Raw genomic sequence first — 16777 nt, forward strand, 5'->3', positions numbered from 1 at the left:
CGGGGAGGCAGACATTAATGCCCCGCCGGGTCCACACGCAGACCTGGTCAAGCTTATGCCCTGCGATGTCTCCTCCAGCCCCGGCCTCCCCTGTGCCCTCCACCCCAATCAGGGCAGTACCCTGCCATCATAAACAGGTTTTTTTTAAAAAAAGAAATTGTCCTTTGAACCTTTTTAACTGCCCTGTCGCTCACTCCTGGTTTGTGCTGAAGCCAGAGAAGGGCAGAGATGGGGTCAAGTGGGAGAGGAGGATTGCTGTTACTCCCTTTCTCACTTCCACTCTCTTTTTCCCCACTTTTCCTGGGACTGCGCTGTCCCTGCTTCCTTGCAGCTCTGAAGGTCCTAGGCAGGGTGGGGCTATAGGAAAGCCACGTGGCAGAGAAGGGACTGGGGCAGTGGATATGACGGGAAAAAACAAAAAACAAAACACAGGGCGGGTTCTGCTACGGAGTAGGGGGCCCCAAGAGGACGGGAAGGAGCGGGAGGGAATGTGGGAACTACGGGACAGAGGGCCAACAAAATCACACGGTGGCCACGGCAAGAAAAGAAAAATAATTCAAGGAAAAGGTTCTGGGCAACAGGTGCGGCTGTCGAGTAGAATTACGGCTAGCGGGTCATCCACCAATAAAAGACGAACCGCGGATACTCGTCTGGTGATAATCCACCCGAGCCCAATTCTACTTCCGTCCCGGTGCTCGCTAAACACCACAAGCCCTCAGGCCAAAATGAGAGACAAATAGGAAAGGTGGGTTGGGTGAAGAAGTTGAAGCGTCAGTCTTAACCTCGAATTCAAATCCCCAATCTATTTTCAGGCAATCGTATTTATTGAACTCGTCCTGGGTGCAGAGCACTGTCCTAAGCGCTTGGGAGAATACGATGCAGCCGAGTTGGTAGACACGTCACCCGCCCACGACGAGCTCACAATCTAGAGGGAGCTTACGGCCTAGTGTTTTCCCCCACTACTCACTGGATGTCCAGCTTTATCGATCGATCATTCAAGTGGCACTTCAGGAGAATCATCAAAAGCAACTACGGAAACTAGAAAAGAAATGAAAAACTGCATGGCTCCCTAGGTTTTTGCAGCGGAACCTGCCAATGAAGCTTTTGTCCATTCTCAGTCAGACGCATGTGAGAGGCCCCTGGACAGCCACTGCTTCAATCTCAAGGCGTGCTCCCTGTGAGAAAATGGTCAGGCAAGTAGAACAGAAATGAACAAAGAGGTTCTTTGGTTTGTTTGTTTTTAATGGTATTTGTTAAGCGCTTACCATGTGCCAGGCACTGTTCTAAGTGCCGGGGTAGATACAAGGCGATCAGGTTGAACACAGTCCCCGTCCCACTTGGGGCTCACAGTCTTAACCCCCATTTTACAGAAGAGGTAACTGAGGCCCAGAGAGGTGTAGTGACTTGCTCAAGATCACTCAGCAGACAAGTGGCGGAGCCGGGATTAGAACCCATGGCCTTTTGACTCCCAGGCCTGCACTCTATCCACTACGCCATGCTGCTTCTAAGTTGTAAGCACTTAACAGATTCCATTTAAAAGAAAAAACAGAAGGCTCAGGACAATGAACGCTTCAATTAAAACAAACAAAAAAAATCAAACCAAAATACTCCCAAGGAACCAAGCAGCAAATGAATTGTTCTAAATGCAAGTGGAAGGGAAATACATAAATGGGAGCAAGGGAATTAAAACCAGATGCTAAAAGTCAAGGGGTAAAAACAACCAAGGAGATGAGAATGAGAGAGGTGGGGTGTGAGTGAGGCAGGGAACAGACGACAAGGCAAAAAAAAAAAAAGAAATTTCAGATACAGCAGAAAGAATAGAACATGAAAACGGATGCTACCACTAGAATCGAGTGAGGGTATTTATTGGAAATAGCTGAACCTCCAATTTAACCCAGATGAGCACCGAGGAATACAGCCCTTCCTCAAAAAAGGAAAAACAGTTGTCTCATTCACTGTCACTGATAACAGTCCCTAAAGGACAGAGTATCCCCAATAAACCAAATAACATGTGATTTTCACTATCTAGTCCTTCTCAAATATTCCAACTGAGAATCAATAGTATCTATTGAATGCTTTCTTTATTATTATTATTAATAATATTTTTATGGTATTTGTTACACGCTGACTATATATCAAGCATTGTTCTAAGTCCTGGGGAGGATACAAATTAATCAGCTTGGACAGACTCTCTGTCCCACATGGGCTCACAAGCTAAATAGGGGGGCAATCAGGTATTTAATTTAATCAGTTGCCTCTTCTGTAAAACGGGGATTAAGACTGTGAGCCCCATGTGGGATGGGGACTGCGTTCAACCTGATCACTTGTATCTACCCCGGCACTTAGAACAGTGCCTGGCACATAGTAAGCACTATGTAAGCACTATGTAAGCAAGGGTAGTAAGTAAAGTATTTAATCAGGCAATCAGTTGAGGAAACTGCGACACAGAGAAGCTCAGAGACTTGCCAAAGGTCACACAGCAAGAAATTGGCAGAGCCAGGATCAGAACCCAGGTCCTCTCCAAACCCACGCTCTTCCCACTAGACCACCTTGCTTCTCCTGCCTAAAGAGTCTGTACAACAGAGTTGGCAGACACGACTCCTGCCCGCAAGCAGTTTACAGACAGATGTTAAAAATAAATTACTGACAGGGGAGATGGCAGAGCAGAGGGATGTGTACGTAAGTGCTGCGGGGCTGAGAGTGGGGTGACCATCAAGTGCTTAAGGAGTCCAGATCCAAGTGCAAAAGTGACTCGGAAGGGAAGGGAGAATAGGGAAAATGAGGGTTCAGTCAGGGGCAGCCTCTTGGAAGAGATGTATTTTAAGTAGGGCTTGGATGGTGGGGAGAGTAGCGTTCTATTTTATAAGAAGAGGGAGGGAGTTCCAGACCAGAGGGAGGACGAGGAGAAGGGGTGGCCATGAGGTGTTTGGGAGTCAAGAACTAGTCTTGGGACGGGGAGTGTCGGATATGACCCAGGTGCACTGTCAGGGTTCTTTGAATTTTTTGTTTTCCCTTATCCCCGCAGTGATAAAGACCCAAGGCCACGCTCTTTAATTTTGGTACATCCGCAGCGGTGAAATGTATTTTTAATGGACAGGAGGATGATTTTCAGTGGTCTTGGAAGGGTGTGCTTCAGTCAGTCAATCGAATAAATACGACTGAATTCATTCAATCGTATTTACTGTGTGTTTACTGTGTGCAGAGCATTGTACTAAGTGCTTGGGAAAGCACAATACAACAATAAACAGTCACAATCCCTGCCCACAACGAGATTACAGTCTACAGGAGGGAAAGAGACATCAGTACAAATAAATAAATGACAGATATGTACATAAGTGCTGGGGGGCTGGGAGAGAAGAAAAGCAAAGGGAACAAGTTGGGATGATTCAGAAGGGAGTGGAAGAGGAGGAAAACGGGGGGGGAGGGCTAGTCTGGGAAGGCCTCTTGGAGGAGATGTGCCTTCAGTAAGGCTTTGAAGGAGGGGAGAGTCATTGTCTGTCAGATTTGAGAAGGGAGGGAGCTCCAGGCCAGAGGCAGGACGTGGGCCAGGGGTCAGCGCCGAGACAGGCGAGAACAAGGCACAGTGAGAAGGTTGGCACTAGAGGAGAGAAGAGTGAGGACTGGGTTGTAGAAGAAGAGTAGCAAGGTGAGATACAGGGGGCAAGGTGATTGACCGCTTTAAAGTCATTGGCGAGGAACTTTTGTTTGATGTGGAGGTGGATGGGCAACCACGGGAGATTTTTGAAGAGCGGGGTGACATGTACTGAACGTTTTTGTAGAAAAATGATCCGGGCAGCAGAGTGAAATACGGACTGGAGGGGGGAGAGACAGGAGGCCGAGAGGACAGCAAGGAGGCTGATCCAGTAATCCAGGCGGGAGAGGATGAGTGATTGTTTTTACATGGTAGCACTCTGCATGAAGAGGAAAGGGCAGATTTTAGCAATGTTGTGAAGGTGGGACTGACAGAACTTAGTGATAGTTTGAATAGGTGGGTTGAATGAGAGACAGGAGTCAAGAACGCCAGGGTTACGGGCCTGTGGGACAGCCAGGGTGGCGGTGCCGTCTAACAGTGATGGGAAAGTCAGGGGGAGGACAGGGTTTGTGTGGGAAGATCAGTTTTGGATATGTTAATCTTGATGTGACGGGAGGCCATCCAAGTAGAGATGACTTGAAGCCAAGAGGAAATGCGAGACTGCAGAGAGGGAGCGAGATCAGGGCTGGAGATGGAGATTTGGGGATCATCCACACAGAGGTTATAATGAATGAATTCTCCATGGGGGTGGGTGGATATGGAGAATAGAAAGGGACTCAGAACTGAACCTTGAGGGACCCCCACATTTAGGAGGTGGGAGGCAGAGGAGAAGCCCGCAAAGGAGACCGAGAATGAACGGCCAGAGAAATAAGAGAACCGGGAGAGGACAGGATCAGTGAAGCTGAGGTTGGATAGCGTTTCCAGGAGAAGGTTCACGGTATCAAAGGCAGCTGAAACAACAATACATTGTTATATTGTACTCTCCCAAGCACTTAGTACAGTGCTCTGCACACTCTAAAGGCTCAACAAATGACTGAATTGAATGAATGACAAAAAGTTCTGAGGGCAAATGTAAATGTATTATTAGATTTTACAGTTGTTACTTACTAGGGGCAAAGCAGCAACCTGGTAAGCAGATCTGGCTGGAAAACTTCCCTTGAAAACTAAACAAAAACAGTTTCAAAATTACTGAGGAGCAACAACGTACCAGCGGCAGTGATCGCGTCTCTCGACTCTATTGTACCGTACTTCCCAAAATGTTTAGTATAGTGCTCAGCACACTGTAAGTGCTCAATAAATAACACTGATCGATGGGATCACACAGTGAATAAAAATAAAGATAAAGCCATGCTAATAAGCCTTAGAGAGCAACCGGATTATTTGAGAAATATTGTGCCTCAAATGAAATTTTACTTACTTCCTTTGAGAAAGGTCAAAGTTCATTCAGGGATAAAGGGGAAAACACATTTTATCCATTTTCATTTCACTTCTGGCTCTTTTTTTATGGCATTTGTTAAGCGCTTACTATGTGCCAGGCACTGTTCTAAGCGCTGAGCACTGTGCTACTGCAATTTGGGTTTAAGAACTGGAGGCCTGTGAGTAGAGTGGTTTAGAAATTAAAAGCGATTACTGTTAGAGTCACAATGCACATACAGAAGGAACATCCCTTTTTTTTAGTGTTTTAGATCAATTTTGGTACGGAAAACCAAGATTTTCAGAGAAAGGTCGTGGATTATGAAGTCTCAGGTGATATGATGATCTGATTCTTAGAAGCACAAATCTGAATGATTGCATGTGAACTAGAAAAAACTGTTTACTTACACTGCTTGTAGACATCATTAAAAGCACTGAAGTCATTGATGTCAGCCAACAAGACAGTAGTCTTTACCACTAAAGACACACACAGACACACACACACACGTTATTATTGGGCCCGGCCCTCTCTAAGCCTGTAAGCTCATCGTGGGCAGGGAACACGTCTGAAAAATTGTTATAGTTTACTCTCTCAAGCGTTCAGTTCAGAGCTCTGCATACGGTAAGCGCGCAGAAAATATGACTGATTGATTAAAATTATAGCACCCACTATAATTTTGAAAGTGAAATGGAGAAACGCCCCTTTTATAGAATGATGAGCCATTTATAAACCTCTCTTATTGTTGTCTAATGCTGTCGAGTCGTGTCCGACCCATAACGACGCCATGGACAGATCTCTCCCACGCCCCACCTCCATCTGCCATCGTTCCGGTAGTGGATCCACAGAGTTTTCTTGGGAAAAATAAGGAAGTGGTTTACCCTTGCCTTCTTCCACGCAGTAAACCTGAGTCTCCGCCCTCGACTCTCTCCCGTGCCGCCGCTGCGCAGCACGGGTGAGTTTTGACTTGTTGCAGATTTGCCTGCCGCTCGCTAGCCACTGCCCGAGCTAGGAATGGAAAGGACAGGCCTCTCCTCGACTCTGCCTCCGAGAATTGAGACTGGTAGAGTCCTGGAAACACTCCAGGAACGACCCTGAGATCTCTTATACATCTCTTATACTCAATCTCTCTCCAATTTTGAAACGTATGTTCTAGTCCTGCCTCCTCCTCTTGTCTGCTGTGTGGCCTTGAGCAAGTCACTTCGCTTCTCTGTGCCCCAGTTACCTCATCTGTAAATTGAGGTTTGAGACTGTGAGCCCCGCGTGAGATAGGGACTCTGTCCAACCCCATTTGCTCGTATCCACCCCAGGACTTAGTACAGAGCCTAGCACATAGTAAGTGACTAACAAATCCCAGAATTATTATCTCTCCTCAATAGTGCAGTGTATTATCAAGTCACTCACCATTGCTGAAGTCACAACCGGCGGTTTTCAGAATTTCTCCCACATTAGTGAGAGCCTGCAGACGCAAAGCACAGAGCGGTAAAGCATTAACGCTAAAGGTAAAATCAGAATCTCTCTTCAGATCGAGTTCCTCCTAAAACTTTGTAAATTGATACCTTCCTTAAAATGATAATAAAAGAAGGAAAAGGCCTACAACACTGACGCCTAGTCTTTCATCCACATTCCATCCCCATTCCCAAGAAAGTTTGCTGGGAAGACATTCGGCTGAATTCAGTGATGTGTAACTGTAATTCTCGCCTCGCCTTCTCTCACTGTGGCTAGAGAAAATGTCCGCTAACTCTGTTGTATTGTACTCTCCCGCGATGCGTACGGTGCCCGGCCCATAGTAAGGGCTCAAGAAATACCGTTGATTGAGTTTCTTGATTGGCAGTGATTGATTCAGTTGTAGTACGACCTGAGAGATGATCAGTACAAGAAGAGTCTTCTCGAGTTCTCACAAAATGACTGACAAAACCTTTTCCAGTACCATGGGGCCCGGATAAAATGAGACCAGCATGATCGGTCTTTCAGCTTTTATTCATTCATTCAATAGTATTTACTGAGCGTCTACTATGTGCACGGCACTGTAGTAAGCGCTTGGAACGTACAATCCGGCAACAGATAGAGTCCATCCCTGCCCCATGACGGGCTCGCAGTCTAAACGGGCGAGACAGACAGCAAAGCAAAACAGAACAAAACAAAAACAAGACAACATCATCAAGATAAGACAACATCATCCAGATTTTTTGAAAATAAGGCCCGGGAATTGAGTGTTGGGCGGCGGGGGCTGGGGGCGGTGTCATTCATTCAATCGTATTTACCAAGCGCCCACTATGTGCAGAGCACTGTACTAAACACTTGGAATGTACAATTCGGCAACAGATAGAGACCATCCCTGCCCCATGACTGGCTCACACTGAGCGCTTACTGAGTACAGAGCACTGGACTAAGCACCGGGAATGGACAATTCAGCAACAGAGAGCCTTTGATAATAATAACGGCATTTGTTAAGCGCTTACTATGTGCAAAGCACTGTTCTAAGTGCTGAGGGGGTACAAGATAATCAGGTTGTCCCACATGGGGCTCACAGTCTTCATCCCCATTTTACAGAGGAGGTGACTGAGGCCCAGAGAAGTTAAGCGACTTGCCCAAAGTCATCCAGCTGACAAAGATATCCAGGGACTCGGGGCCAAGGAGGGCGACGGCCTCCTGAGTCCTCCCCAGGCCAGAGCTGATCCTTATCCTTATCTCCGCTCCTCCGCGTGTCTGCTGTGTGACCTTGGGCAAGTTACTTTACTTCTCTGGGCCTCAGTTACTTCCTCTGTAAAATGGGGATGAAGACTGTGAGCCCCACGTGGGACAGGGGCTGTGTCCAACCCGATTTGCTTGTAATGCTGAGCTGTTATTGGACGGGAGCTCATTTTAAACAGGTCCCGCTTGAATATGTTCTTTGATGACTGCGATTCCATTGTACTTGGTCATAAATGTCTGCTGTGTGACCATGGGCAAGTCACTTCCCTAGGCCTCAGTTTTACCTCATCTATTAAATAAAAATTATGTTACTTATTAAGCGCTTACCATGTGCCAAGTACTGTTCTAAACTCTGGGGTAGATACAAGTTAATCAAGTTGGACACAGTCCCCATCCGCTATGGGAGTCACGTGCTTAATCCCCGTTTTACAAATGAACTGAGGCCCAGTGAAGTTAAGTGACTTGCCCAAGGTCACACAGCCGACATGTGGCGGAGTCGGGATTTGAACCTTTTGCTTTCTGACTCCCCTTTTTAATAATAATAATAATAATAATAATAATGTTGGTATTTGTTAAGCACTTACTATATGCAGAGCACTGTTCTAAGCGCTGGGGGAGATATAGGGTAGTCAGGTTGTCCTTAGTGAGGCTCACAGTCTTCATCCCCATTTTACAGATGAGAGAACTGAGGCACAGAGAAGTGAAGTGACTTGCCCACAGTCACGCAGCTGACAAGCGGCAGAGCCGGGAATCGAACCCATGATTGTCGGGCAGGGATTGTCTCTCTCTGCTGCCGAACTGTACATTCCAAGCGCTTAGTCCAGTGCTCTGCACACAGTAAGTGCTCAATAAATATGACTGAATGAATGAATGACCACACTTGTGCTCTATCCACTGAGCCATGCTGCCGATGAACACAGTATAAACGCTCAATAAATACGACTGAATTGAATTCATGAATGAATAAAAGACTGTGACCCCCAAGTGGCACAGGGACTTAGTCCACACCGATCTGCCTGTATACACCCCAGCGCCTAATACAGTGCTTGGCACATAGTGAACACTTACCAAGTGCCAGAAAAGTTGGGCTATTCAATGTACCTAATTCTGACTATAAGTTCAGCATTAAAAAAACTTCACCCAGGAATTTCTTGCTGGGCAGAGAGTGGGCTATTTTACCTGTTTAACTTCTTCCACCAACCCTCCGGATACGAGCTTTCCGCTTGAAGGATCCCGGCCCACTTGCCCCGAGATATACAGGGTCCGGTCGATCAGTATTCCTTGGCTGAAATCGAGAAAAATCCAAGAGAAAAGGAATACTTAAAATTCAAAGTCAAGAGTTCAGGAATAAAAAGCTATAAATCTTCTTTTTTTTCTGTGACATTAAGGAAATGTCAGATATTTACATCTTTAAAGACCAAATTTAAACATTTTTTCACCAGGAATGAGAGGCACCCGGTTTGCGACGTCTCCCATCCACCCCATCCCCCGTCTCCTCCCGTGTCTACCCACTTTATTGTACTCTCCCAAGTGCTCAATACAGTGCTCCGCACAAAGGGAACGCTCAGTAAACGCCGCTGATTGATTCCCACACCGTGCCTGGCCTTCCTGGGGGTGCAGCGATATCGCAGAGGGAGGTGGCGATAAAAAACCAGAGCCCAAGTTGATCCGCCCACCTCAGCCCATTCCCTCATCTCACTGTGAGCCAGTTGTTCTAGACTGCGAGCCCGTTGTTGGGTAGGGATTGTCTCTATTTGTTGCTGAATTGTACTTTCCCAACGCTTAGTACAGCGCTCCGCGCACAGTAAGCGCTCAATAAATACGACTGAATGAATTATTGCATAAACTAGCACTTCCCACCAGCAGCATCACCAGAGAACCAGGGGAAAGAGAGGAAGGACAGATCCTCTGGTCATCCACGGTGTTTAGGAAGATATCTCCACACCAAAAGACTGCGGCCATCAAGAGATAACTCTTTCTGACGGTATCTGTTAAGCGTTTACTATGTGCCAGGCACTGTATTAAGCGCTGGGGTGGAAGCAGCAGGGCTTAGCGGAAAGAGCACGGCCTCGGGAGTCAGAAGACGTGGGTTCTAATCCCACCTGTCTGCTGCGTGACCCTGGGCAACCCACTTAACTTCTCTGTGCCTCGGCTACCTCAGCAACCCGGCAAATGGCAGAACCGGGATTGGAACCCAGGTCCTCTGAGTATGAATCCATTTCGTTACACGAGACTTGAAATCTTCTCCCACTTTCTAATAATGATGCTATTTATTGTGTGCTTACTATGTGTCAAGCACTGTTCTAAGTGTTGGGGTAGATACAAGCTAATCAGTTTGGATGCAGTCCCTGTCCCACATTCATTCATTCAATAGTATTTATTGAGCGCTTACTACGTGCAGAGCACTGTACTAAGCGCTTGGAATGGACAATTCGGCAACAGAGAGAGACCTCCCCTGCCCAACGACAGGCTCACAGTCTAATCGGGGGAGACGGACAGCAAAGCCAAACAGAACAAATAAATACAAGACAACATCATCAAGATAAATACAATCAAGGGGATGTAGACCTTATTAACAAAATAAATAGGGTAATAAATAATATATACAAATGAGCACAGTGCTGAGGGGAGGGGAAGGGGGAGGAGCAGAGAGTGGGGTGGGGAGGGGATGAGAAAGGGAGCAGAGGGAAAGGGGTTCAGCTGAGGGGAAGGGGGAAAGGGGGAAGGGCAGGGGGAAAAGGGGGGGAGCTCAGTCTGGGAAGGCCTCTCGGAGGAGGTGAGCTCTCAGTAGGGCTTTGAAGAGGGGAAGAGAGTTAGTTTGGCGGACGTGAGGAGGGAGGGCATTCCAGGACGGCGGGAGGATGTGGGCCAGAGGTGAGCCACATGGGGCTCACGGTCTTAATCCTCATTTTACAGCAGAGGTAACTGAGGCCCAGAGAAGTGAAGCGACTTGTCCAAGGTCACAAAGCAGACAAGCGGCGGAGTCGGGATCAGAACCCAGGTCCTTTGACTCCCAGGTCCGTGATCTACCCACTAGGCCAGGCCGCTTCCCGCAGTTGCTCTCTCAGTTTGGTTGACCGTGGGCCGAGTGGTTAATTAACTGACCAAACTGTTGCACTCCTTTGCCAAGGACAAAGTTCATCTGATTTTGATCCCTCCTAGTTTTTCCAATAGCTTTCCTAACAGTTCTCTGTAAATATAGTGAGAAAGCACCTCTATTAGAGGACACCTGGCCTCAAAGTCCGGTTTTCTGAGCAGGGATTTCAGACTATTAATGTCCCAAAACTCATATTCAAAAGTCACGTGCCAAAGACGCTGCCTTCCATTCTACGATCGAAAATGGGGGAAGGGAAGAAAAAGGGGGGCCTTTAAACAAGTATTGTTCTACCACAAAATAATCATACCGTTGGCATTCGTTAAGCGCTTACTATGTGCCAAGCACTGTTCTAAGCGCTGGGGTAGATACAGGGTAATCGGGTTGTCCCCCGTGACGCTCACAGTCTTCACCCCCATTTTATAGATGAGGGAACTGAGGCCCAGAGAAGTGAAGTGACTCGCCCACAGTCGCACAGCTGACAAGTGGCAGAGCCGGGAGTCGAACCCATGACCTCTGACTCCCAAGCCCGGGCTCTTTCCACTGAGCCGCGCTTCTTCTCGGCAAAATAGCAGGAGGGGGCTGGGGTTTGGGGGGGAGGGAGAATGCAGTTCAGAGTCCTGTTTGTCAATAGTTTTACTGATAGGAGTGCAGGTACACAGAATTATCTGCTTGTGGTGCAAGAGTTTGTCCATTAAACGAAGCAGCTTGGCCTGGTGGAAAGAGTAAGGGCCTGGGAGACAGACGACCTTGGGTTCTCATCCTGGTTCTGCCATTTTACAGTTGAGGTAACTGAGGCACAGAGAAGTGAAATGATTTGCCCAAGGTCACACAGCAGACGGGCGGCGGAGCCGGGATTAAAATCCACGTCCTCTGACTCCCAAGCCCGGACTCTTGCCAACAAGCCACGCTGCTTCTTCTGTCTATTCAGTCACTAGTAGGGGATGAGGGAGACCATTGTCTTTCAGGGTTTAAGAATTAAATGGTTTTATTGTTTCAACCACGCCTGACATTTTTGAAAGAGATTCCTCTAGTGTGAATAGGTACACCGTTAATATTATGTTTCACGCGTTGCATTCATTGCTATTTTACTATATTAAATAATGCAAAGTTTCCGAGTTCATTCATTGATTCGATCGTATTTATTAAGCGCTGATTGTGGGCAAAGCACTGCACTGAGCACTTGGGAAGTAAAATTGGACAAAAAAGAGACACGTTCCCTGCCCACAATGAGCTTACAATCTAGAGGACACAAAGGAAAACAAAGTACCGTATGCCGAGCACAATAAGGCTGAGGCAGAAGCTGGCGAGCATAACGGTGTCTGTCAAACCTTGGCCCACACGCATTTTTTTTATGGTATTTGTTAATGAAATGTGCCCAAAATGTTTCTTCTTACCCTCAAACTAGTGTGTCAGTTTATACTAGCAACAGAATGGTGTCGTGGGAATAACATTCCCTCACGTTTCATCCAAATTATGCAAAGAAAACTTGTAAGCACAGAAACGAGAAGCCGCGTGGCCTAGGGGAAAGAGGCCTGGGAGTTAAGAGGACCTGGGTTCGAACCCCGGCTGGGTGACGTATCTGCGGTGTGACCGTGGACAAGTCACTTAACTTCTCTTTGCCTCAGTTCCCTCGTCTGCAAAATGGGGATTCAAAACCTGTTCCCCCTCCTATGTAGACTACGGGACCTGATTATCTTGTATCTACCCCAGCGTTTAGTACAGTGCTCGGCAAATAGTAAGCGCTTTACAAATACTATTATTATTACGCTTACTCACTAAGTGTTAAAATGGTCCTTCCGTCCCTAGTATACTGAATTTTTAATAGAGTCTGATGCCCAACTGAGGCGCACCTGGGACCTTGTGCTGTCCTGGCCTCAGCGTGGCTCAGTGAAAAGAGCCCGGGGTTGGGAGTCAGAGGTCACGGGTTCTAATCCCGGCTCCACCACTTGTCAAGCTGTGTGACTTTGGGCAAATCACTTAACTTCTCTGTGCGTCAGTTACCTCATCTGGAAAATGGGGATGAAGACTGTGAGCCCCACGTGGGACAACCTGATTACCTTGTATCTCCCCCGGTGCTTAGCGCTATAGTAAGCGCTTAACAAATGCCATCATTATTATTATTATTGTTATAGAGCCCAGGCCTGGGAGTCAAAGGTCGCAGGTCCTAATCCCTGCTCTGCCACTTTTCTGCTGTGTGGCCTTGGGCAAGTCACTTCACTTCTCTGTGCCTCATCTGTAAAATGGGAATGGAGACTGTGAGCCCCGGGTGGGACAGGGATTGTGTCCAACCTGATTTGCTTATATAATAATAATAATAACGATGGCATTTGTTAAGCCCTTACTATGTGCAAAGCACTGTTCTAAGCACTGGGGGGGATACAAAGTGATCAGGTTGTCCCACGTGGGGCTCACAGTCTTAATCCCCATTTTATAGATGAGGGAACTGAGGCCCAGAGAAGTTAAGTGAGTCGCCCAAAGTCACACAGCCGACAGGCAGCGGGGCCGGGATTTGAACCCACGACCTCTGACTCCTCAGCCCGGGCTTTTTCCACTAAGCCACGCTGCTTCTCTACCCCAGCGCTCGGTACAGTGCCTGGCACATAGGAAGTGCTTAACAAACTCCACAATTACTATTATTCTTAGGCACCCTAGAACTTCTGAAGGCAATTGAAGAGGGATTTCTCTGGAAATGAATTGGGCAGGGACCTAGAGAAGCAGCGTGGCTCAGTGGAAAGAGCACGGGCTTTGGAGTCAGAGGTCATGGGTTCGAAACCCGGCTTGGCCACTTGTCAGCTGTGTGACTTTGGGCAAGTCACTTAACTTCTCGGTGCCTCAGTTACCCCATCTGTAAAATGGGGATTAAAACTGTGAGCCCCATGTGGGACAACCTGATTCCCTTGTGTCTACTCCAGCGCTTAGAACAGTGCTCGGCACATAGTAAGGGCTCTTCCCCCTCCCAGCCCCACAGCACTTACCCTGTAATGATAATAATTATTATGGTATTTGTTAAGCGCTTACTCTGAGTAGAGCACTGTTCTAAGCGCTGGGGTAAAGGATAATCAGATTGTCCCACGTGGGGCTCACGTTTTTTAATCCCCATTTTTGCCGATGAGATAACTGAGGCCCAGAGAAGTGAAGTGCCTTGCCCAAGGTCCCACAGCAGACAAGTGGCATCGCCGGGATTAGAACACAAGACCTCTGACTCCCAAGCCCATGCTCTTTCCACTGAGCCACACTGCTTCTCTATCTCCCTCAGCGCTTAGAACAGTGTTCTGCACATATTAAGTGCTTAACAAATACCATCATCATTATTATTATTATACACATAGTAAGCGCTTAACAAATACCATCATCATCATTATTATTATGCACATAGTAAGCGCTTAACAAATACTATCATCATTATTATACACATAGTAAGCGCTTAAAAAATACCATCATCATTATTATTATTATACACATAGTAAGCGCTTAACAAATACCATCATCATTATTATTATACACAGAGTAAGCGCTTAATAATAATAATAATAATGTTGGTATTTGTTAAGCGCTTACTATGTGCCGAGCACTGTTCTAAGTGCTGGGGTAGATACAGGGGAATCAGGTTGTCCCACGTGAGGCTCACAGTTAATCCCCATTTTACAGATGAGGTAAGTGAGGCCCAGAGAAGTTAAGTGACTTTCCCACAGTCACACAGCTGTCAAGTGGCAGAGCCGGCATTCGAACTCATGACCTCTGACTCCCAAGCCTGTGCTCTTTCCACTGAGCCACGCTGCTTCTCTTAACAAACAATATGCGCTTAACAAATACCATCATCATCATTATTATTATACAAAGAGTAAGCACTTAACAAATACCATCATCATCATTATTATTATACAAAGGGTAAGCACTTAACAAATACCATCATCATCATTACTATTATACAAAGGGTAAGCGCTTAACAAATACCATCATCATCATTATTATTACACAAAGGGTAAGCGCTTAACCAATACCATCATTATTATTATTATTATTGTTATACACAGAGTAAGCGCTTAACCAATACCATCATCATTATTGTTATACACAGAGTAAAGCGCTTAACCAATACCATCATCATTATTATTATACACAGAGTAAGCGCTTAACCAATACCATCATCATTATTGTTATACACAGAGTAAGCGCTTAACCAATACCATCATTATTATTATTATACACAGAGTAAGCGCTTAACCAATACCATCATCATTATTGTTATTATACACATATCTGTCATTGTATTTATTTGTACTGATGACTGCCTCCCCCCCTGTAGACAGTGAGCTCATTGCGGGCACTGTTGATGGCTGCACTACTTTCCCAAGCGCTTAACACAGGGCCCTGCACGCAGAAGGGCCCAATAAATAAGATTAAATGAATGCAATACATTAACACCCTATTATGATACCTATTATAACACCTATTATAACAGTGGCCCTATTAGGCCACTCTAAAGTTGCATTACCTGTAAGGGCCGATTGCTCTCGGGGCCTTGTCGGTGCTGAGCACCTTTTTGGAGAGGGAGGTCATGGTGGGGAGCACTTTGAGCAGGCTGCAGGAGCAATGAGCTCCTTCTCTGCAGGGGGATTTAATCCAAGGCTCCCAGGCTCTGGGCCGGAGCATGCGCAGTGCGGCGGGCTCGCACGGCATTATGGGGATTGTAGTTTTTCCTTGTGGAGGGAGACCAGGACAAAAATCATCATCATGATAATCATGATGGTATTTGTTAAACGCCTACTAGGTGCACAGCACTGTTCTAAGCGCTGGGGCACCTACAGGGTCATCAGGTGGTCCCACGTGAGGCTCCCAGTCTTCCTCCCCATTGGACAGATGAGGGACTGAGGCCCAGAGAAGTGAAGTGACTGGCCCACAGTCACACAGCTGACGATAACGATAATAATGTTGGTATTTGTTAAGCGCTGACTAGGTGCGGAGCACTGTTCTAAGCGCTGGGGGAGAGACAGGGTCATCAGTTTGCCCCACGGGAGGCTCACAGTCTTCATCCCCATTTTCCAGATGAGGGAACTGAGGCCCAGAGAGGTGAAGTGACTTGCCCACAGTCACACAGCCAATGATAATAATAATAATGTTGGTATTTGTTAAACTCTTACTAGGTGCAGAGCACTGTTCTAAGCGCTGGGGGAGAGACAGGGTCATCAGGTTGCCCCACGTGAGGCTCCCAGTCTTCCTCCCCATTTGACAGATGAGGGACTGAGGCCCAGAGAGGTGAAGTGACTTGCCCACAGTCACACAGCTGACAATAATAATAATAATAATGATGTTGGTATTTGTTAAGCGCTTACTAGGTGCAGAGCACTGTTCTAAGCGCTGGGGGAGAGACAGGGTCATCAGGTTGCCCCACGTGAGGCTCACAGTCTTCCTCCCCATTTGACAGATGAGGGACTGAGGCCCAGAGAAGTAAAGTGACTTGCCCACAGTCACACAGCTGACAATAACGATAATAATGTTGGTATTTGTTAAGCGCTGACTAGGTGCAGAGCACTGTTCTAAGCGCTGGGGGAGAGACAGGGTCATCAGGTTGCCCCACGTGAGGCTCAAAGTCTTCATCCCCATTTGACAGATGAGGGACTGAGGCCCAGAGAAGTGAAGTGAGTGGCCCACAGTCACACAGCCGATGATAATGATAATAATGTTGGTATTTGTTAAGCGCTTACTAGGTGCAGAGCACTGTTCTAAGCGCTGGGGGAGATACAGGGTCATCGGGTGGTCCCACGTGAGGCTCACAGTCTTCATCCCCATTTTCCAGATGAGGGAACTGAGGCCCAGTGAAGTGACTTGCCCACAGTAACCCAGCTGACAAGTGGCAGAGCTGGGATTCGAACCCATGACCTCCGACTCTCGAGCCCGGGCTCTTTCCACTGAGCCACGCTGCTTCCCCCAATGCTCCCCCCACACACTTTGGTAACTGTTAGGCGCTTACTATGCACAAGGCACTGTACTAAACGGCTGGGCCAGATGCCCGCCAATCAGGTTGGACCCAATCCCTAGCCCA

At 47.0% G+C, this 16777-nt stretch overlaps 1 protein-coding gene across 1 annotated transcript; it reads right to left on the reverse strand.

Annotated features, from left to right (window-relative positions):
- Positions 1 to 533: 533 nt before the first annotated feature.
- LOC100074929 (2-iminobutanoate/2-iminopropanoate deaminase-like) lies at positions 534 to 15358 on the reverse strand. Its single transcript, XM_029061976.2, has 6 exons — positions 15230 to 15358; positions 8817 to 8922; positions 6348 to 6402; positions 5354 to 5422; positions 4640 to 4695; positions 534 to 1175 (listed from the first exon to the last, which is right to left on the reverse strand). The coding sequence occupies exons 1-6, from the start codon at positions 15292 to 15294 to the stop codon at positions 1119 to 1121; spliced, it is 408 nt and encodes a 135-aa protein (XP_028917809.1). The 5' UTR covers positions 15295 to 15358; the 3' UTR covers positions 534 to 1118.
- Positions 15359 to 16777: the final 1419 nt, after the last annotated feature.

Source organism: Ornithorhynchus anatinus, chromosome 4 (assembly GCF_004115215.2).
Source record: "Ornithorhynchus anatinus isolate Pmale09 chromosome 4, mOrnAna1.pri.v4, whole genome shotgun sequence".
Lineage (NCBI taxonomy): Eukaryota > Metazoa > Chordata > Mammalia > Monotremata > Ornithorhynchidae > Ornithorhynchus > Ornithorhynchus anatinus.

Bases quoted from the DNA above. Each gene is read 5' to 3' on its own strand.
- LOC100074929 (XM_029061976.2), bottom strand. From the start codon at position 15,294: ATGACCTCCCTCTCCAAAAAGGTGCTCAGCACCGACAAGGCCCCGAGA. The intron at 5,423-6,347 runs GTGAGTGACTTG...GTGTGTCTTTAG, and splicing joins CGGTTGTGACTTCAGCAATG to TGGTAAAGACTACTGTCTTG. The intron at 1,176-4,639 runs GTAAGTAACAAC...ATTTTCTCACAG, and splicing joins AGGTTGCTGCTTTGCCCCTA to GGAGCACGCCTTGAGATTGA.